General features: G+C 40.4%; 2 protein-coding genes across 3 annotated transcripts in view; both read left to right on the top strand.

Annotated features, from left to right (window-relative positions):
• Positions 1 to 7,887, top strand: part of LOC149156230 (transcription factor LHW-like) — a 103,016-nt gene extending 95,129 nt beyond the window's left edge. Inside the window, exon 5 of the mRNA XM_089444683.1 lies at positions 7,600 to 7,887. Within this exon, the coding sequence (XP_089300809.1) occupies positions 7,600 to 7,887 (288 nt within the window). The remainder of the gene's footprint in view (positions 1 to 7,599) is intronic.
• Positions 7,882 to 23,737, top strand: part of LOC149156229 (uncharacterized) — a 51,906-nt gene continuing 36,050 nt past the window's right edge. For both annotated transcript variants that reach the window (XM_089438014.1, XM_089438013.1), the window contains exons 1-2: positions 7,882 to 9,731; positions 9,870 to 9,971. In XM_089438014.1, the coding sequence (XP_089294140.1) occupies positions 7,977 to 9,731; positions 9,870 to 9,971 (1,857 nt within the window). In that variant the 5' untranslated portion in view covers positions 7,882 to 7,976. The remainder of the gene's footprint in view (positions 9,732 to 9,869; positions 9,972 to 23,737) is intronic.

Genomic DNA, 23,737 nt, shown 5'->3' with positions numbered 1-23,737 from the left:
AAATATTAATTATTTTGATAAAATACAATCCGGGTGGAATTTCACCAAATGGATTTTGGGTTCTTTAGAATTCATGTGCGTCTCTCCACCAATTTTCAAGGCTAGAGCACTTCCGATGCTACCAAAAACTAACATCACTAAAATAAAATACACTCCGGAAAAGTAAATCTGGAACTGAAAAAATAGAGTGCACACAATAAAAAATGACACCGTTAGTTTTTGGACAAATGTCCCCGAAAAACCCAATATGGGAAAATTGGTGCAGCAAATGATGGTTCTATTATTATTATTATTATTATGTAGTGAAATTTCCAAGTACAATTTGGATGTCCAACCGGTAATCCTCTGTAAGATAATCTGGCCAAAAATTATTAAGGGAAATTTTCCCTTTTCCACTAGCAATCTTGGCACAACTTGCTACAGATAAGTTGGCCCTCCAAGGACCCTTGCACAGACCCTCACACACATACCCCTAATCTGCCTTTTATCAAGTTGTCCTTCCTGTTGTAGCGTCTAGAAGTGATTCTGCAGCCCTTTGGAAAATTATCTTGGCCTCCGACTATTGAATCAACTTCTTGCTCAGCGAAATCGAACTGCCTCACTGAAGCTGCTTGCGTAGTCCTTGCACAACGTCTAGTGGAATAACTCGACCTCTTGTTGCTGCTTCTCCAGAACTGGAAATTCCTTTGGAATTCACTTTTGTTGCTCCCTTTGTGTCTCTTCCCTTCTGTTGGTATCATCCTAAGACCCTTTTTCCTTCCCAAAAACATATCATTTATCCATACATTTTCATCATATATCCCTCAAAATCCTTGAATATTGATTATTAATCGTTCTATAGTTATTAAATTGCATAGAAATTAATTTAGGGGTTTTATGTTCCAGAATTAGAGGTTTTTGATGACATGGTTACAGGAAGTACCCACATCCTGTAATGAGCTTACCGTTTGACATGTGGCGCAGCAGATGAGCTAGAACGAAAGGCATGGGCGAAAAGCAGAATGTCCAAGCATGGACAAACACCTATCTCCCAGCCAAATCGAGCCTCCTATGCATGCGGTCAACTTAAGTCAAAGCAGGGTACTCTGGCAAATAAAAGCAGCAACAGCATCGTTCTATTTTTCATTTTTGATTTTTGTTCTTTTTGAAACATATAGCATGGAAACATTTTGAAAAGGCTATGTAATAAACGCGGCAACAACACTATGTACATTCATTGTATCGATGACATGACTGTGCGTACGCATATGTAAATACAGTTAGTTCAATGTTTGAAGGTTAATCGTTGAATCGTTTTCTCAGAACAGATTAATACAAGGACATATTTACAGTCACGAAGTGTGTATACCCTTTGCATTGGTTTGATTGCTGAACGGTGATAGCCAGTATATCCTTAGGACGCGGACGGGCCCTGCGTTCTTCGATTGGTATACTGTCCATTCGTTTTGTTACATTTCAGTTCTTATATGTTGCACAGCGTTTATATTCGATTCGATTTCTATATCACATGGTTTGCATCACAGTTTCGATTTACATAGCTGTTGATTTACATAGCATACGGGTTGCATAACATTTATATAAGCTTTCGATTCCTACAGCCTTTGAATTTCATTACATAGATATGGTGTGCGCTTATGAACGGTTTATGGTTATGTTGAATGGTCAGCACTAGGATCTGGAAGGGAGTCTTGTAAGGGATTCGGTCCCTGTGTGACTTATAGATGCATTCTCATAAACTCTGCTTCATTTCACAGTCCATTTATGTTCTCTTTATATAGTTTAATAGTGTAAATATCTTGCATGCTGTGTGTGTTTACCAAGCAAGGGTTTTCTGAGTGATACCTCTGTAAGGAGGTTAGAATCATTGCCACAGTCATACACAGTACTTAGATTCATGATTTGATTTGATAGATACATCTCATAACCAGCATTGTAATCAAGTATATCAGTAGGGTAATCTAGGTGTGTGAATGATAGGCTGCAAATCCCGGTCTTCCGTAAAGAAGCCTTGTAACCTACCTCATAATCACCTGGTCAGTAATTCTTTATGTCTATATATTTTAGACCACGCCTCTAAGCTTACGCACCTCGGTTGATATTAAATATAGAGTCCAGTCTAGTACCCTAGCTGGAACCACTACACCTTCTTGCTCGAAAATCTCTCCCTTGCTCGATCTCTGCAACTGGGTAGCTCAATCTGCCAAGGAACTCGACCTCACAAGTGTATTCTCCATCTACCCATCAAATTGCTCTTATAATCCCTCGTTGGAGAACCAACAACCATGATTAGATCCCCATCAACGGCTAAGATAATCTCCAACTCTATTCGTGTGAGTTTCTAGAGCATTCTCACCTTTCTCAGTTAATTGTTTTTAATTAATCACTTTTTCTAAGTTAGACTTAGGAAATATTTAATTATTTATCAATTAACCTAATTAAGCCATCTCTAAGTGTTTTCTCTTGGAACCTTTTTTGGGTTTTGGAGATCTAGTGTTCCTTAGCCTCTTTGACCAAAGTTGAGACTAGAACACTTGTCCGATGCTACAAAACTTAACAAGGGCAAGGGCCGAATTCAACTAGGGCTTCAGCCATTGAAATGTTGGAACTGATTTGGCATTCTTTCACTTTGACTAACCTCATGCACTCAAAATCTAGCTTTGTTCATGGTGAAAATTTCCTCATTAGGGATGATGTCATCAACCTATGAAATTTAGTGCCCTATTAAACCCTAACTCTATAGGGCTGATGTCATCAACTTAGGGCTTGTTGAAGGTTTACCATCTCCTATTGTTGATATGCCTTTAAGTAAACCTTTTCTTTGTGTTTGTCTGCTTGGATACACTCTTGTTGAACTATATATTGAAAGCCTAGGTCTCAAGTACTCTTTTCAAGACTTAGTTTATGGTACGTTGCTCCTTTACATAAAGAATTGTGCCCTAATCCAGCTAAGAATTACCTTAGCTATTCACATACTTCACCTTGAACTAATTGACTTAGAACCAATGTTGTTAAAAGCGCGATCGGGATTAAATCGGGCCGGGAATAAAGCGGAAAAAATCGGCAAAAGCGGGAAAAAAGCGGAAAAAAGCGGGAAAAAAGCGTTTGGCACAAAAATATTCATTTTTTTTCATTTTTTTTCAATTTTTTTAATATCTAAACCATCTACAACATAAAATAAATACATTGACACATAAATATGATAAAAAAACTAATATATAAGATGTTTAATATCATTTCTAGCGCTAAAATCACACATAACATTGAATCATGTCCTGAATAGTAAGTCCTGAGTCCCAACTCAGCCTCAAAATATCAACAAAAAATATGATAATGTATCTCATCATGTCATAATGTCATATACAATAAAATGAAAGTCTAATCCTATTGATTTCCTCTGCCCCTCTTGCGAGAAAATGGCACAACTTTCTCTTTCCCTCTAGATGTAGAAGCTGGTGCCCGTGCTGGTGGAAATGGCAGTGGAGTCTGACGTGCTCTAGAAGCTGAAGAACTAGTAGTAGCAGCTACAGGAGGCTGAGGTAGACGGAGACCACGTCCTCTACTGGTGGTAGTGGTAGCCCGGGTAGGCGGTGTCACCTCCTCCTCCTGCTCCTCCTCCTCCACCTGCTCCTCCTCCTCCTCCTGCTCCTGCTCCTGCTCCTCCCCCTCCTCCTCCTCCCCCTCCTCCTCCCCCTCATCCTGCACTAACCAATCATCAGTGGGATCCATGAGAGGCCTCTCGGTCTCAACCCTCCATTCAGCAGTGGTGTCAATCCCATCCAATGAGATGGCTTCCGTATCAGGTGTCCTCTCTAGTTGTCTCACCCACAATCGAAGATTGTAGTAGACATAGACCATGTCATTAAGTCTATGGGACTCCAACCTGTACAAAGTTCATGAAATAATAATTAATAATTAATATTATAAAAAAAATATTGTTTAAAACTTTAATGAATTCAAAAATTTATTTGGAAATTTGCAATATTTTAAATGTTTAAGTGTTAACCTATTGCGCTTCTTGTTGTGTATTTTTTCAAATACACTCCAATTGCGCTCACATCCTGAGGAGCTGCATGTTTGGCTGAGGATGCGTACGGCAAGCTTTTGCAAAAGGGGTACTCTGCCACCATACATCTTCCACCATGCGTCTACAACAAAATTACAAATAAAATTTTAAATAAACATAAGAAAAAAATGGAATTTGAAGAGACAATGAAATTTGAAACAAAGTTACAAAGTACAAACTAAAAAATACCTGGCATTTTAATCGTCCTATCAGTGACAGCCATCTCAAAGCCAAATGTGCCACCTGACATCTTATATGTCTCAATTTGTCTAGAGATCTCTATACGTTGTTCTGGAGATCTCACCATCTTCTGGACACAGGTTAATAATCCTTCCATGACCTCAGCATCAAAATCAAACCCACATGCATAAGAAAATGCAGGGTTCAGGAAAAGCCCAGCAGCATGAATGGGACGATGGAGTGTGTTGTTCCATCGCTCATCAATCACTTCCCATAGAAGGAGTTGTCTCTGAAACCCATCATCTCCCTTATCATCATAGTAGGACCGAATGGCTTCTTTGGCCCTGTCCATGGCTTCATACAAATAACCCATTGCGGGCTTCTCACCATCAACCAACCGAAGAACCTTTACCAAAGGTTCAGTAACAGCGCACACCTCCTGCACTCCCGCCCAGAAGTCTTCCTGGTATGAAACTAGTCTGCACACGGCCTCTCCTTCTGGTTTGCGGCTCATTGACGAAGCACGCCACTCCTCTGAAAGAAACATTCTCTTCAAATCCCACATAGAATTCAAGAGGGATTGAAGAGATATGAAACTCGTCGCAAACCGTGTAATGGCGGGGTGCACCAACTCTTTGTTGTTGGTGCATTTTCTCATCAAGCTAAGCACAGATGTGTGATTGTAAATAAATTTTGTGATGCTTTTTGATGAGTCAACAATATCTTTGACAAAGGGAATTTTCCCTATGTCCTCTAACATCAAATCAATACAATGGGCAGCACAAGGTGTCCAAAATAAAGTAGGATGCCTGTCCATAAGCATTCTACCAGCAGCAACATAATTTGCAGCATTTTCCGTTATGACTTGGACAACATTTTCTGCACCCACCTCCAAAATAAACACATCCAGCAAATCACATAAAGTTCTTGCATCTTTGATTTGATGAGTTGCATCAATAGATTTGATAAACATAGTCCCCTTGGGACAACTAACCAAAAAGTTTATAAGGGTTCTCCCCTTTTGGTCAGTCCAACCATCTGACATAACAGTGCATCCTGTTTGTGCCCATGATGCCCTAAAATCCTCCAATCTTTGGGTGCAGTCACGCTTTTCCTCTTGAAGAATCCGGCCTCTAAAATCATGAAGAGAAGGGATTTTGTACCCCGGGCCAACACTGGCAATAGCATCAACAGTAGGTTGGAAAAATGGATTATTCCTTACAATGCTGAAAGGAATATCACTCCAGAGGAGAAATTTTGCCATCAACCTATCAGCTTGTTCTTTTTCAGTTCTTTTTAGCATTGAACCGATAGTTGGTTGTGAACCAGGTGTGGTTCGAGGAACAAAAAATGATGATGCAGCTACCGGATTGACTGACGCTGCAGTAGAACCAGTGCCACTTGGCCCACTTCCTTCAGCTGACCTTTTTAGTTGCCTTTTGAGTTCTTCTTTGGCCTCTCTAGTGTGCTCTAATTCTCCCAATGCTCTCATGGCTCTTTGGATAATTTCAGGATTTGTATTTATACAGGGCCCCACATCACGTCCAGGGATTTGTGCAAGGTGGAACTTCAACCTGTACACCCCCCGAATATCTCCTTTCCACACAACTTGCAATTCAAGTTTTGTCTATCATTCGGAGCTTTAGGTTCACCATATTCCCAGAAAGGATCCAATTTCCTTGGCATGTTTGTTTTTGAATTTTGAATTTGCAAACCTATGGAAAAATAAGGATTAGGAAATAGGAATTTAGGATTACAAATTACAATTTAGCATTTACAAAATTACAAGTTACAAATTTACAAAATCCCAAGTTACCCAACCAAATGGCAAATGCCAAAAAACAATGAAAATCAAAAAACATAAACAATGTTTAAAAAAAATGAAAAAAAAAATAAAAAATTGGTTCCCATAGTCATACCAAGTTACCCATCCCAAATCAATGAAAAATTACAAAAAAATCTTTAAAAACAATGAACATTGAAAACAAATGGTGCCCATATGAAATTTCTCAACCAAAAACAATGAAAAACAAAGTTCATAACAAGGAAAACAAAAAAAAATTAATCTACATACCGTTTTTATGGACAAATTGGTGATCTTGTCTTGGATTTCTCCTAAAACCACTTGGATTCGCTCCCAAACCCTTCAGCTCTCCTCCACAAGGCGTCTCCTCCTCCTCCGCGCGGCGAAAGTCAGAAATGACTAATAAAAAATCGATTTTCATAACTTAAAGCCCGCTGCCCCGCGCCTCGGCGCTTTTTTCAATAAAAATCGCGATTTTTTCGGAAAAAAATCGTTATAAAAAAAAGCCCGCGATTTTTTGGGATAAAAATCGCGATTTAAGCGGGATAGTGATAAAATCGCGATTTTAACAACACTGCTTAGAACATCTTTCGGTGATATATATTGGGAAGCCTCCCATGTGGTGAAAGTCCACTAAAGAGCAAGAGGGGGAGTCCTAAGGTGACAGTGGCAACCACCTCATGTTGCCTCTTAGTCTGGTTCTTGCCTTGTGAGGCCTCTCAAAAGGCCCGCTAGATTTTGAGGCAACAATACGTATTTCTTAGTAACTCACAAGTCAAATTTGCAGGACGTTGTGGACTACTTGTAGTAGGAGAATAATTTGTAGTTCCATGAGTTGCATATTGACAAACCACAACTGTGAGAACCTGCAAAATGTTGCCAACAAAAAGTGTTAAATGTCAGAAAGATTGAGAGAAAAGTTTTAGCAATGATGGATTACCTGTGTGTTGAGGGACTAAATATAGGGAAGTATTGACACACATCTACATCAGTCAAACCACTAAGAGTTGAGAATTTAAGGAGATATCTAGAAAAAATATCCCTAGGAGGCCAGAATTGGAGAACTTTGAGAAGCAATTTTCTAAGGTTCTGATACTAACTAATATGAGCACAATGAACAACAGTGTGAATATTAATATAGAAGAATGAAAACACTAAAGCTCTAGTATGCAAGAACAAAGGGAATGATGAATCATACATATCTGTATAGTGTATTGAATCATGTATTTATAGAAGTACAAAATTGGTGGACAGTGGTCATCTTTGACCAATTCTCCTAGGGTTAGTTATAAAAGAGACATTTAGGTGATTCATCTTTGACCATGGCACCTATGAAATATTACAGTGAGATAGGTGAGCTACAAAATCTTAAGTACAAAAGGAATACAATGCAAATATAATGCATATTTTGACTAAGTTCATTTAAGAACTAGAACTGTATGGTCACATGAGATAGTCGAAATCAGCATCATTTTCTTCTACCATCAATTTTTACTTTTGGTGCAAGCGTGATTTGCTTGTCTGAACTTGTTTGACAAATCCCGTTGTGCAGATTATGGAGAATTTGGAGCTTGTAGACCATATTAAGAATTTATTTGCAACACTTCAGAATGTTCCAGCAGCATTTCTATCAAACTCAGTGAAAGATTCCTTGATTGGGATGATCAAAGGGCCATTTTTGCAAGCAGTACCTCTGTTACCAAGTTCTGCAGGGCGTTCACCCACATTAGAGGGAAAACCTGTTGCATCACTTACAGCCACAGGGCAATTTATTTGGCCTTTTCCCATGAATGAAAGCTCAATTATGCCAGCCAAATCTAATGGTCCATTTGTAGCTTGAAGACCCAACCAGGCCTCTTGTCATCTACGTGCAGTTTTGATGCTCCAGCTAGAGGTTTAGGTCATCCATTTCAGTTACAAATAAATAGTATGCAATTAAACAGTTATTCGCCTGAAGTACATAACGATCAAGAAGTGTCACTGAGAGGAAGAATGAATATACCGTTGAGTGCTGGGGAAATATATCCTTTTCAAGGTCAAATACGAACAAACATGTCTTCAGCTGATAATCAACAGACATTACATATTGCTTCAGGTGCAACTAATGATTGTGTGTTACTTAGGGAGCAACAGATTGAGAAAAAAATGGGTTTACGAGAGCAGTTGTATTCATCTTCAACAAATGGGAAGAATTATGTTCAGCCTCAGATGCATTGTAGCATACCATATTGCCTCCCTGCAGCTTTTGATTTGAATTCCTCTGAACCGAATCATAATGATAGATTAATGGAGAACAGTTTCCCCATGCTTAATAGTGATGAAAAGGCTACTGGAAAAGGTTTGCTTGATGAGCCAAAACCTCATGTGATGGACCTCAAACAGATCTGTGTGCAGCATTATCTTCCAATTTGTCAGAACGTTGTTAGTGATCATGGCAACTCCTTGACATCTACAAAATCAGTTAATCAGGCCAATAGAGTAACAGCAGTAAACACAGTGCTTGTGCCTGTAAGTGAGATGGACAAAGGAAATGCTTCCTGCTTCACTCCTCCATTATCTTCACTGGACATGAAGGCTGATTATTTGAAGAAAGCTTCTGCTGATTTTCCTGATGTTTCAGCAGAGCACCTTAATGCAGGGCTACTAGAAGTGTTAAGCAGTGTTCCTATTTCATCTTCTAGGGATGGTGTTTCATTTTCAGAAACACTTGGAATAGAACAATGCTGGCCCAAAGAGATTTTAACAGAAGACAAATCTGTTGTCTTTGGGGATTTTATGGCTGATAAATTGGATTTCACTGAAGTACCGAAGAACACAAAAATGGGCCTTGCTGAGATTTCCACCCTTGGAGATGATAATAATGGAGAAAGAGTCGGAGAATACAATAAACATGCTAGTTTTCCTACAAGAGGACAAGAGATTAATTCACTAACAGCATCAGAGCTTCCACCATGTAATGAGCTCTTTCAAGCCTTCGGGTCATCCTACAATAGGCTGAAATTTGAGGACATTTATGGTGAAATGTTATTGCCAATAGGGGATGCAATTGAGGTAGATATGAGCACTCAATCCTTGGAACCTTCTTCTGGTTCAGCATGCCTTTCTGAAAAGGAAGCAGATCAGAGTAGAAATGCATCTCCACATAAAGGGATTGAAGGAGAATATTTTACTAAAGCTAAGTCTCAGAATCTTTTAGACGCTGTAGTGGCTTATGTGCATCCAATTGTTTACCAAGGGATAGATGATAATAGCTCTAGTAAACCTACCTTTTCAAGTAGCCAGTCACCTTTGCATGGTCTCTCAACTGGGTTTGATTCATGCTCAGCCAAACAAACCAGCAGATGTGAGCAAAAGCAATCTGAATTTGTAAGTACTTCCCAAACTGAGACTTTGAGCACAGTAAACTGGGAGAATACTACTAATGATGTAAGAGTAAAGACAGTTTTAAGGAACTCTCCACATATGGCCTCTTCAAATATGCAGCTCTATTCATTGATTGAAGAAGATCAGAATGCAAATCATGAGGACCTGAGGATTATGCAAGAACAAAAATCAGAAGAGCCAGTGAAAACAGATAGGAAGAAGGCCAGATCGAGGGAGAATACTAGGCCAAGGCCCAAGGATAGGCAGCAGATTCAAGATCGTCTAAGAGAACTACGGGAAATTGTACCAGATGGAACTAAGGTGACATTCACTGTGACACTTGTTTCATTCAATTCTCTTTCTGTTCTGATTGTGACCATAAATATATTAAATTTAAAAAGGTATCTAAAGTTTCAAGACCTTGCAACTGTATTGACATTTTATTCTTCAACAATGCAGTGCAGTATTGATTTATTATTGGAGCGTACCATCAAGCACGTGCGTTTCTTAGAGTCTGTCATGAAGCATGCTGATAGATTGAAGCACAACGGTGAATCAAAGGTGGGCTGTCTTCTATGCGCAAGTCAAATATAAAAACTCTATTATATGAAATTTTTAGTCGAAGAAAAAAGAGGATTAGTACCAATGTTGCAAATATCATTTTGGGGAATATATCGCCGAGAGTTCTGAAAGAAACTTATCAGAAGTATTGGGGAAAATATTGGAAATTATCAAAAAATATCACAAGAATAACCTTAGACTTTTCTGAAAATATTGGACAAATCGGCTACCTGAAACACTTGGGGAAAATAGGAAATATTGGGAGAAATTGGAGATATTTGCCTCATGGTTTACTTGAAGTATAACCTGGAACATCCATACATGGGCCAATCATCAACTATAGTTAACATTTTCTCTTTTGTTAGTGATATGAATATTTTATTCGTAAATTTATACCCTGCTCCACCAGTGTATAGTTCAGCAGCCAGCTAAAATGACATGTTCCCTTTTTCAGCTCCTACTTTGTTGCAAGTTTGTGAATCCAAGGTAGCCCATAAGCTACAAGAACAACTAGTGTAGTCAAATGTGCTTTGTGATCCATGAATCTTTATAAATCAATATAACCCTAATCCATTTGGACAGCTTTTCTTGGTTCAGCTTGATTTACACAGTTTGTCAAAAGTCTGATATCAACATGCCATAATGCTAAGCACTTATTGTAAACATTGCGCTGATCTTAAAAGAAGGGTCTAATGGAATCCTAGTCTAGTGCCATCTAATGGAGATTGATCATATAGTGAGAGCCATGAGATATTAAAATATAGGCATGACAATATTTCAAAATATTAATGATATTTTCTGACATTTGGTTTGTGTACTCTTTTGATATTTCTATTCTGTTTTGGACTTGTTAGCACTATTTTTTACAGTGTGAATTAATATAAACTTTAGAAATCATCAGTAAAAATAAGCGAAGTGTCACCGGCCAATCTTCCTTTCCTTTTGGGTTGGTGCATGCCAGCCTCAGAGCCCTAGTTTTTCAATGTGTTGTTTTAATTTGTAAATATGCAAATAAACACTCAAAAAAGAGCAAGATAAAGGTTGTTTGACTAGCAAGTTAATGGCCAATGAAGTGTAAAAGATTCCTTAAGTTTAAAGTGTGGAATAGTCCTTCACAGATCAGCCCTTTATAAGGAAAATATTGTGAGAAGAAAGTGTATCTAAGTGGTTAATTACCCAAATAAATAGCTGAATACTCTTAATAATGTGCACAAGATAATGTTGAATCAAACAAACCAGAGTGAGTGGATCAAAACTGAAGTTTATTCCACGAGAGCCAAGAGGTTGGCTGCACCGAGATGTTTATCACATAACTTGAATACAATGATATCTAGACACGAAGTAATAAGAGGTAGAATAGAGAGCGAAGAATAATGGAGAGAAGAAAGTATGGTTGTTTGTTTTTGCTCAAGACAAATTCATATTGAAAGGTTGGCCTTCCACTTGTATATATAGTTTTTTCATCCTTCAATTTATGACCAAGAGGAGGATAGGTCAAATTCTCCATTATTGGCCGTTACTGCACATGGCTGAATTAATTGAGCTCTGAATGGAGAAAAAAATCTAGTTAAGTGACCTTTGCTTGAGTTGAATTGAAGTAACTCTGATTTGGCATGAGACAAAATAACTATAGGATTAATTTAGCCAATTCGACTTGATTGATTTTTTCTTGATTAATTCGATTTGGCATATTTTTCTCCCTTAAACCATTTTTAGGAATTCTGACTTGGCTTAATTCTCTCCTTACTGTTGAATTTGTAACTATGGTTGATCTTCATATTGTACTTGTGATCACTTGATGTAATTATATTTATCATTGTAAAGCATAATTATAAATGTTTGAGTCAAAGTCCCATTGTGACTTCTAAAAGATGTAAATTTGAATTTTTAAAATGAAATTTTTGGCTCCAAAAGTGACAAGGCGGCTTCCCAGCAAGTCAAGTCAACCCTGGACAAGAGACATGCCCATTCACCCTAGACAGACTACTATATAAAGGCAGCTTGAGATCCTCATTTGGGCAATTAACATTCCTCTCTCAAGACAGTTTCTGGGCAAGTGAGCAAAGGAGAAGGACAAAGAAGGATGAAAAAGAAGGTCGAATTTTCTCTCTCCTATCTCTCTATAGGAACTCGCATGTATGAATTAATCTCTCTCTTTGTGATTCATAGTTTCTGGGGCAACTATTGTAGGGGAACAAATTTTTGTTTTGTTATTGGGGCAAACACTGCAGGGCGTAAATTTTGGGGCAACTGGTATTGCAAGAGGGTCAAAATTCTAGAAGTGCAAGATCAAGAGTGAAGTGCAGGATCAGATTTGGGTGACTTGACTTGGAGGAGAAGACCAAGTTTGACCATAGGTCTAGGTGTGTCTTGTTGTCGCTTAGGTTGTGTTGGCATCGCGACCACTGCTCAGGGTGGGAGCTATCACTCTGATCCCCACCCACTCCATTCTAGTTGTCTCCTAACAACAGGCTATGGGGGTTAGACCCTATGAAAATGAGAGAATGAAAGACAAGTTGGGAACTAACTTATCCGGGAGACACAGTTGAGTGTCCTAGCTACTCGGTTTAATTTAGCAAGGCTTAAGGATTCTATTAGATATAGAAATGAGATTAGTGCCTTATGGAGTCAAAATTCTTGCTTATTATAAATCAGCACCAAGTAACCGGATGGAAAACTGTTGCTTAGATGCTCAACTAACCTATATGAGATGCATGTCCTAGAAGGTAGGTGTAATGCAAGGATCTTGGTTACTTTTAGATTATATGTCTACTCTAAGTGGAACCTCTCTCTTAATTGTTTTGAGATCAGTCTTTAGAGTAGGTTGTGGGATGGAAGACAGCGGGAAGCAAACATAGGTTTGATTAACAATACCTCCCCCTGTATTCCAACCACCCAGTGATTCAGGTGTTGTAGAGATTGTGGCTTTGGCGACTGGAAGGTCACTATGTTAACCACTAAAAAGGGCTGAATCCCTCAAGCTAGATGAGAAAGGGTTATCCTAGGAGTCTATCAACCAAGTGTATGCTTGGTTGGAGGTAAATTATTAGTGCAAATCAAGCCTAGAATGCTTATGTAGTGATTATGAGTGAAATTTTTAGTTTGAGATTAACTTAATGTTTAAGTACTTTAAGTTATGATTAACCTTTAACAACATGAGTACTTATTAATGAATTGTATGCAATCTCACAACCAAGAAAGTGCCAATTAACTTAGTGCCAGTGTCAAATCCACAAGATGCCAATGTTAACCAATCCACAAGATGCCAATTACTCAAGATATACAATTAACAATGCCAAGATAATAACACAAGATTAAGAACTTAACTTAGAGCACTTATTCAATAATGCTTCAACCACAATGTCAATGCTTCAAGATTAATGCCAAAGTAAATTAGACCATCAACAAGATTTTAGAGCCTCAAGATCACAATTTGTTCAATAATGCTTAATTAGAACAAGATATGCCAATAAGATCACAAATTCATTTAAGAGATATAATTATGGATTAAGCATTTGAGTGAGTGAATTTAATAAATGTGAGATTATGAGATCTTTGAAAAGCTCACAATGAAACCACGAGTGTTAGATACTTCCACAATATCAATGCTAGCAACAAGGAACAATAAAGTGTAAAACCATGAAAGCACTTATGTGATTTATATTCCAATGTTCTCTTAATGAGAGATAAATGAATGATATGACAAGAATATATAAGTTTTATGACAACAATATTTATATATGAAATCAGTGAGCTAATTAATGCCAAATGTAAGCAATAGCAACCCAAATGCCAAAATAAATTTACCAACTAAGATCTAAGTACTCTAGTCTTCTTGTGATGCAATAACCAGTGTTATATCAGACCTTTAATATGCAGAAATATCAGAGATGACAGTCACCTAGATCATGCAATTTAATTTAAAACGAAATGTTCAATGTGTTCAAATGTTAGGGCAAGCTTGCCAAATTGGAAAAAATTGATTTTTAAGCCCTTAAAGATGTGATATTCAGAAAATATCAGATTTGATCTAGTGATTATGCAGAAAATTTCCAGCAAGCAAATAAATAGATCTAGGCCTAATAAACAATGCGCAAGTAGCCAAAACAAAAGTAAAATTTTATCATGGAATTTTTAGTGTGTCTAGGCTATTTAGATGAGATTTTAGGGCACTTATATCACTGTTATGAATAATTTATTACAGCTGAAGTAAAACAAAGATAGAATGAGGGTTTAGAGAGCAAACCCTAGGCCCAAGGCCTTGTAGCACACTTGCCAAATTTGCCCAAAATTTTTCCAATGTGGATGCCACCTGAAACACAAATTTTTGAGGCAATTTCTCTGCAAAACACACCAAGTTTTTAGTCTCAGAAAAATCAGAGGTTAACCAAGGACGAAGGGGGACAAGCTAGGGCTAGGAAGAGGGCCAAAGAAGAGAGGAAAAGGCTGAAAGAGTCAGCAGCTAGGGCCAAGAGGCCAAGGAAGGGCACAGAGGAGGAGGAGGGGCTCAAGAAAGTCCCACGTCTATCCCTAATGGCTGCTGTCCAGCCTGAAGAGGAGGCCAAGAGGCCTTAGAAGGCTATGTCCTAGGGCAATCAAGCCCTTAAGGCCTGCAGTTGCCTTAGGAAGGGAGGCTGAGGCCTTAAAAGCCCACGACCATGCCTAAAAAATCCCTAAAACACTATGACAGGGGGAAGCAAAGGAAGCTGAGGCTGAGGCCCCTAGGGCTCACGACCAGCCTCCAAGGGCCGAAAAACAATGACGTAGGGCCTTCAAAGGGTGATGTAGGGGATCAGGAGGGAGACATTGGGCTTGGGGGGGCTTGATCCAGGGTTAGGAGCCCCAAAACTCGAAACCCCAGCGCTAAAAAAATTAATTTGCTTCAGATCTAAATTTTACCGCAAATTCTTCAATTCCTGGCCATGCAGAAAATTTTAGAGGCTAGATCTTACCATCAAGGGTCTAGATCTAGCTCTATTCCAACTCTTCTCTCCTAATCACACCTGTAAAAATAAATTTACAAATGCTCAAAACCCCAATATATACAAGAAATCTCAAAATCCCAAAACCCCAATTAGAAAAAATAATTTACAAAAATAAATTATACAAAAGTTATTTACAGATATAAAATGCTTTTTGAAAATAATTTTGAGAAATATTTTTTTATGAAACTTTTTGATAAATGGCTAAGTGTATTTCTAAGAATAGATGCAAGCTACAACATTAGCGAAGTTAAATAAACCATATAAATATTCAGAATCCAAACAAGGTCAGCCTATGTACACAGTTTGTGAATGTTATCTTTTCAGATTGTTTTATGTTGTTTCAATTACTTCAGCCCAAATCGATTTTTCATTTAGCAATGCATCCAATTATTAATAATGTTTCCAATCACAAACAGTAATTGAAGAGAGAACAATATATGCAATGATAAAAGAGACAATAACACGACCACAAGAGACACTAGATTGATCAACAACCAGGGAAAAACCCCACTAGGGGAAAACCCTTTCAAATTTTCTTCTTATTAGATTGTCATAAAATGTTTCAGCGGAGACTATAATGAGTCCAATACATAATCATCTAGCAAATATTTCCCCAATACAAATAAGAAAGAGACTTTTGGAATCACTATACAACAGACAGAAACCTTCCAACCTTCAAACATCTATAGTCAGCTGCCGTCAACTCTCAAACCCTAGTTCAGAACCCCAATCGCACTCTTAAGTTATTTTTCGAGCGACTGTGTGTTCTGGGTCGCTCCCTGAGACACTGTGAGCGAGCGACTATGACTTCCTAGTTGCTCTTTGAAGCATTGTAAGTGAGCAACTGTGGTCGGATCTGTCCAAAACTATCTCAGAGCCTCAGTCGCACCCTTCAAGATGTTATGCGAGCGACTGTGGATTCCCAATCATTCTATGAGGTGTTGCAAGCGTGCGACTGTAGTCGGATCTGACATGTGGCAAGCGTGCGACTAGAAAACAAAAACCCTAAACACATGCGAGCCTCAGACCTGTAATTTCAGACCTTGCGCGAGCTTCCTCCATCAGACCTGTGCGAACCAAACAATCGAAGAAGAGAAGATGCTTCATGATGATAATCAAATGAGCTTGAAGTCTCTTGTATTTATAGGCTTCCATGGGGGTCCATTTGATGTTGAGGCTGACCTATCCAATTATACATGTGTGTGAGGCTGACCTATCCCAATGTACATGAGTGGGTACATAAATTCAAAAACCAACTTCTTCTTGTCCAAATGAGGTGATCTTTAGGTTGATTTTGGTCCTCTCGAAAAGAGGAATTCAATGGAAACATCATCTCCATCATATGAGCTGTCCAAGGTGGAATATAACCCTAGTTGCATAGTTAACACTCCCTCTCAACTAAGAAGAATTCCACCTGCCAATATTCGTCCGTAGATCATCATATCATCTTGTTATACTGTCATCATGCCGTATTCATCTCTGCTCAACTTTGTCCGCTGAAACATTCTCGAATCTAAAAGGAGAAGAATCAGGGAGCATTAGCTTCCACCCTTTATTTCATGGGGGAGTCACATACCTCAACTGCATATCGAGCAATAGGATATCCAAACACACAGGGGAGCACATCTCACCCTTGGAATCACATCGGGGAGCACATCTCACCCTTGGAATCACATCGGGGAGCACATCTCACCCTTGGAATCACATCGGGGAGCACATCTCACCCTTGGAATCACATCGGGGAGCACATCTCACCCTTGGAATCACATCGGGGAGCTCATTCTCAACCCGGAACCATAGAAGGGATAAATCTCAACCCAATCATATTGCTTGCCAATCTTCCCATCAATGACCCTCAAAAGTCATGAGGTAGAACACCTGCATCATGTTGATTTTTGGTAGCATCGGATGTGCTCTAGCCATGAAATTTGGTGGAGAGGGTAAGGCACATGAGATCATCAAGACCCAGAAATCGTTTGGAGAAATTCCACTAAGATGGATAGATATCAAAATAATTAATATTTTTAATGGGTTCTTAAGTCTAAACTTAGGAAAATTAAAATATTAATGTGTATTAATATAATATGGGTGAGAAAGTTCTAAATAACGAGGATCAAGCTAGATTTAATCTTAGCTATTGATTAGGGACTTAATCTTGGCTGTTGAATCGTCAATAGGGAAAGTATAAGAGGAGGCTTGAGGGTCAGTTGGAGACACACCAAGAGAGATCAAGAATTCGATTTTCTGGGGCAAGGTTTGTTGAGGAAATTGAGTGAGTGATCAGTTGCAGCGAGGGACAGTTCAGCAAGAGGATTTCGATCCAAGGCTGAAGAATACATATCAGAGAGGCAGCAGAGTGCTGAAAGAGGCAGTGCAAAGCCTAGGAGCGCTGACGCAAAGGCAACAAGTGTTGACGCAGAGGCTAAGGAGGCCAGCGAAGAGGACACATAGGGCCAAAGAAGCTGACGCAAAAGCCATAGAGGCTGATGCAGAGGACACAATGAGCTTCAAAGGCTGCTCTGAGGTGATTCAGTGGGACATATTGAGAGCTGATTGGTTGACGCATAGCCAGAGAGGGTGACGTAGTTCCAAAGGAGTGCGTGGAGCAGCTTTCGCTGTCTAGCACAAGGAACAGTCGAAGTCACTGTGGGATTGTTCATCCAGTTACTGATCAACTAGAATATCTGTCTCCGGATAGAGGTATTGCTGCCAAGGATATTCTCTGAAGGGTGAGCCATTTCTGGCACCCTAGTTGTATTCAGAAATCTGCTTAATAATAAAAGCCTCTTATATGCTGCACCGATTTTCCCGCATTGGGTTTTTCCGGGTACGATTGTCTAAAACTAATGGTGTCTCTTGTGTTGTCCCAGTTTCTTTCAGTTGTTGATCTGTATATTTGTGAATGTCGCATTTGTGTTTACTTCGATATTTATGCATTTAAGTAACTTGTTAATGCAAAGAACAAGTAGGAGATAGTAAACCAGAAAATCCAGTAGGGTTTTTTGATGTGTTAGATTCAGAAATTTTCACATGGTCTTAGAGGGATTGTAGATGATAGGAGAGTGAAGGCACTAGCGGGAAAATCTGAAGAGTTTGCAACAGAGAAGCAGCTGTCCCGAGAGACAACGCTGTTCCAGAGCTGAAGAGGCAAGAGGAGGAGTGATGCAGTGCTAAGAGGGTGACGTAGAGATTCATGCAGAGCCTGCATTAGCATTTTGAGTTAGGAGAAAGGCCAACGTAGAGGCAGAGGGGGGGCAAATCAGGCCTATGCAGTGCTCGGTCATCTTTCTCAGCCAGGAAGGATCGACGCTGAGGCCAGGAGGAGCTGATCCAGCTCTCACTGTGATTGCGCAGAGCCAGAAAGGCTCAGATTCTTCAGTTGTCGGGGCTAAGGGAGCTGTGCAGATTGTGATTTGAGGAGCTGGTGGGACACTGTTTCTGTCTATGTAGAATAATGTCTAAGGAGACGGAACTAAGGTAGAGGGAAGCACTACCTCGACAGATTTCTAGCCAAGAGATCTAGATCCGAGTTGCAGCAGCAAAGGGGGATTGGAGAGGAGTGATTCGATAGTTGGCAAGAGGATTTCTAGGAGGGAAGTCGAGACTCAGAGGGAGTCTAGAAGAGGAGCAAAGATGGTAGTGAATGAATTGAGGGATCATGACAGATTGGACGGGGCTTCCAATTTTGTCATCTGGAAGGCCAAGATCCTGGCAATCCTGGATAAACATCGCATCAAGGACTATGCCTTGAAAACTGTAGTTGTCCCAGTTGACCCGAATGCAAATGAGAAGTATGAGGAGGCCATGGCGAAGGCGAAATGCATGATCCTAGACGGGGTCAAGGATCATGTCATACCACATATTTCTGAGAAGAACACAATGAATGAGATATGGCAGACGCTGACCACCTTATACCAAGGCTCTTCCGTGCAACGAAAGATGTTATTGGAGAATCAGCTGAGGTCATATCAGATGCAGAAAGGAGAGGAGATAGATCATGTCCTCCTCAAGGTTGCAAGGAATTCACCACCAGCTTACTTCCGTGGGGTCTACACCAAATCCAGAGTTTATGGTCAGGATTGTTCTGAATGCAGTCTCCGAGGATTGGGAGACGTTTGTCCAAAGCATTTTGGGCAGAGTGACTCTCCCCAATTGGGAAGAGATGTGGGCAGCTCTTCGACAAGAAGAGATCAGGAGGTTGACCAAGGCTAAGAGTAGTGGTAAGAGAGTTCGAAGCAAGAAAGAGGAGGATGCGGCTCTAGCATCTTGCTAGACAGTTAGGGAAGAGGAAGAAGGACATCTCCAAGGTCAAGTGCTTCAACTGTGGGGAGCTGGGACGTTATGCATCTTAGTGCCCCAGGAAGAAAGGCAAGGTAGAAGCTTTTGACTCGAAGGCAACTCCAACAAAGGTGGAGAAGGATGTCGAGGCTGATGACGATTGTGCCATGAGTGCTCATGCACCTCTATAGAAGAGGTGGGTTGACATCAAGTTGTAGTCAGGAAAACTACATGCAGGGGCAGGATCCTTGAGGTACCCAAACTCTTGGATCACATCCGGGTACGGGAGCTCTTAATGACAGTAGCACGATGACAGGTGTCAGGTGGAGCAAGGTGTGATGGAGCGGCAAGGCAGTGCTAGAGCGCAGAAGTCTGTAGCAGCGCAGTGGAGGTTGCAACAGTGTGCGAGGCACAAAAGAGGTTGCAGCAGCGCAGTGGCAGCAGAGGGAGCACAGGATAGTAGTAACTGAGTTGCAATGCAACAGTTAGCAGTGGCAGTGCTATGGGCAGCATGATGCAACATGTTGAGAGGGAGTTGCAGTACAAATGTGGCCGTGTCATGGGCAGCAGTACAGGAAGCAGTAATGCAAGGGATGTGAGGCAGGAGGCCAAGCATTAGCACAGGTACTGTTGTGGAAGATCAGTGTGATGTTTCTATGGTGAAGCATTACTAGAGCATATTCCTTGCTAAGAGGGAGTGTTGATTTTTGGTAGCATCAGATGTGCTCTAGCCATGAAATTTGGTGGAGAGGCTAAGGTAGATGAGATCTCCAAGACCCAGAAGTCGTTTGGAGAAATTCCACCGAAATGGAGAGATATTAAAATAATTAATATTTTTAATGGGTTCCTAAGTCTAAACTTAGGAAAATTAAAATATTAATGTGTATTAATATAATATGGGTGAGAAAGTTCTAAATAATGAGGATCAAGCCAGATCTAATTTTATCCGTTGATTAGGGACTTAATTTCGGCCGTTGAATTGTCAACAGAGAAAGTATAAGAGGAGGCTTCAGGTTCAGTTGGAGACACACCAAGAGAGATCAAGAATTCGATTTTATGGGGCAGGGTTTGCTGAGGAAATCAAGTGAGTGATCAGTTGTAGCGAGGGACAGTTCAGCAAGAGGATTTCGATCCAAGGCTGAAGAATACATGTTAGAGAGGCAGCAGAGTGCTGGAAGAGGCAGCGCAGAGCTTAGGAGGGTTGACGTAGAGGAAACAAGGGTTGATGTAGAGGCTAAGGAGCCCAGTGCAGAGGATGCAGAGGATCAAAGAAGCTGACTCAAAAGCTGTAGAGGCTGACGCAGAGGATACAGTGAGCTTCAGAGGTTGCATTGAGGTGATTTAGTGGGACAAACTGACAGCTGGTTGGCTGACGCAGAGCCAAAGAGGGTGATGCAGTTCCAGAGGAGTGCGTGGAGTAGCTTTCGCTGTCCAGCACAAGGAACATCTGGAGTCACTTTGGGATTGTTCATCTAATTGCTGATCAGTCGGAATATCTGTCCACAGATAGAGGTATTGTTGCCAAGGATATTCTCTGAAGGGTGAGCCATTTCTGGCACCCTAGTTGTATTTAAAACAGTGCGAAACACACATGTAAAAGAATATCGAATCAATACATTAGAAATGAGCCAACAGCTCAATGATAATACAGAGATATTTACAATAATAGAAACATCAGGTTTCTATGTAGAATATGGGAACAATCAGTTTCATCTAAGAAACTGCTAAAAGAATAAAAATAGAAACAGCCAATAGAATGAGCATTAAATACTAAATAGAAATATTCTAATACCCTCCCTTAATGCTCAATCTATTTACAACACCAATAGACCCTCTGAATTTTACAAATTTATCAGGGCCAAGAGGCTTGGTGAAAATGTCGGCGGGCTGCTCTGTTGTGGGAACATATTGCAACTGAACTGAGCCGTCTTCAACCAGCTGGCGAATGTAGTGGCAATGAGTTTCCACATGCTTTGTTCGTTCATGAAAGACTGGATTCTTGGCAAGTTTGAGCACTCCCTGATTATCACAAAACAAAGAAGTAGGCCCTGTCTGGAAAACATGCATATCTGCAAGCATACGTCGAAGCCAAACTGCCTCACAGGATGCCTTAACTGCTCCCCGATACTCGGCTTCCGTTGAGGAGAGAGCCACTGCCTGTTGCTTCTTACTAGTCCAAGTAACAGCACCAGATCCTAGACTAAATACATACCCAGCTGTAGATTTACGGTCAGCAACCGAACCTGCCCAGTCAGAGTCAGTGTAGCCACTGAGAATAGGATTGGAACTGCGAGTATATAAGAGGCCATAATCAGAAGTACCACACACATATCGTAGCACCCGCTTTGCTGCTGTCCAATGATCAACTTTAGGAGCTGACATGAAGCGGGAAATGTAGCTTACTGCAAAACTGATGTCAGGTCTGGTAGCAGTAAGATAGATGAGACTGCCCACTAATTGCCTGAATAAAGTTTCATCCACAAGGGGAGAGGATGACTGTGCTGAAAGTTTGAGCCCTGGTTCCATAGGAGTCGTGGCCGGTTTGCAATCCTGCATTTTGAACCTTTCCACAAGATTTTTGGCATACTTGGACTGAGAGAGAAAGATCTGATTTTCAGTCTGCCAAACTTCAACCCCCAGATAGTAATGAAGAAGTCCCAAGTCTGTCATCTCAAAAGTGCTGCATAGATTTTGTTTGATCCCATGGATCAAATGTGTAGAGCTGCCAGTAATGATAAGGTCATCCACATAGACAACCACAAACAAGATATCATTACCAGTATGCTTGATATACAAGTTTGCATCAGATGGGCTCCGCTGAAAACCCTAATCTGTCAGGTACTGATCAATTTTCATGTACCAAGCCCGAGGAGCTTGTTTCAATCCATAGATTGCTTTAGCTAACCGACACACTTTCTGTTCTTGACCAGCAACTTTGAATCCTGGAGGCTGCGTCATGTAGACTTCTTCTTGAAGATCACCATTTAGGAAAGCACTCTTTACATCCATCTGATGAACTTTCCAATTGAACTGAGCTGCTAGGGCAAGGACAAGCCTTATGGTACTCATCTTGGCTGTAGGAGCAAAAGTCTCCTAATAGTCGATGCCTTCCTTCTGTGAGAACCCTCGAGCCACAAGACGAGCTTTATACTTGTCTATGGTTCCATCAGCTTTGTATTTCACTTTATACACCCATTTGCAGCCTATGGGCTTTTTTTCGGCAGGAAGATCAGAGAGAGTCCAGGTGTGATTCTTCTGAAGACTCTGGAATTCGGCTTCCATAGCCTGCTCCCACTCAGATGTACCCTTAGCCTCTGAATAGGTTTGAGGCTCAAAAATACTGTGTAGGTTAGCCATAAGAGCAAAATTGACTGTAGACTGTTGTCTGTTCTTATGTCTAGAAGTCCTACCTTCAAGGAGCTCATCATCCCGGAGATCACCAATGGTTTTAGCCCACCATTTAGGCCGAAGAGTAGAAGAACCAATATCAGGAGTAGAGGAACCAATATCAGGAGAAGGTGGAGAAGACTCAAGAGCAATAGGGGCAGCAAGAGGAGGGTTAGTTGCTGGAGGAAGCTCAGATAGAGTATTATCAAATACTGATGCTACATCATCCCTCCCATCAGGTGGACCGACCGGAAGAAGAACACTGTGAGGCTGATCCTCAGAACGCTGCTCAGAAGAAGAAGACTGAAAGAATCCTCTGTCTTCATCAAATACTACATCTCTACTGAAGCTAAGACGACCAGTGGTTATATCTATCAGCCTATAGGCCTTGTGATGATCACTGTAACCTGTCATCATGAGTTTCTAGCTTTTGGAATCCAACTTAGAGCGCTTAGCAGGTGGAATCCAAACATATGCAACTGAGCCAAATACTTTGAGGTGACTGATCTTAGGCTTACGACCAGACCAAACTTCTTCAGGAGTCTTCCCTTTAACAGCCTGAGTAGGTGATCGGTTAAGAAGGTAAACAGCAGTAAATACCGCTTCAGCCCAGAATTTGTTTGGAACACTCCTGTGTTGTAACATGGAACGAGCCATTTCAAGAACCGTGCGGTTGCGACGCTCTACAACACTGTTCTGCTGGGGAGTGTAAGGAGTGGTTAATTGACGTTTGATGCCATGGATATCACAGAAGTTGGCAAAAGATGAGGAACAAAATTCCCCCCCATTGTCGGTCCTAAGGGTCATGATATTATAACCAGATTCTTTTTCAACTAAGGTTTTAAACTTCTGAAAGGTACTAAGAGCATCAGATTTATTTTTTTAAAAATACACCCACATCTTTCTACTGAAGTCATCTACAATAAGTAAAAAATATTTGCAAGCAGTGATAGAAGGTGTATTCATAGGACCACAAATATCAGCATGAAGTAACTGAAGTACCTGAGATGCTCGCCAAGATTCTCCATTTTTGAATGAAGACCGATGTTGCTTTCTCGCTTGACAGGCGCTGCATATCCCCAACTGTTGAGTCTGAATATCAGGTAATCCTGACAC

Source organism: Pinus tabuliformis, chromosome 9 (assembly GCF_031772625.1).
Source record: "Pinus tabuliformis cultivar Carrire ecotype Pingquan chromosome 9, CPIR1, whole genome shotgun sequence".
Classification (NCBI taxonomy): Eukaryota; Viridiplantae; Streptophyta; class Pinopsida; order Pinales; family Pinaceae; genus Pinus; species Pinus tabuliformis.
The sequence above is the reverse complement of the archived record's forward strand: the minus strand, read 5'-3'. Positions and strand labels throughout refer to the sequence as shown.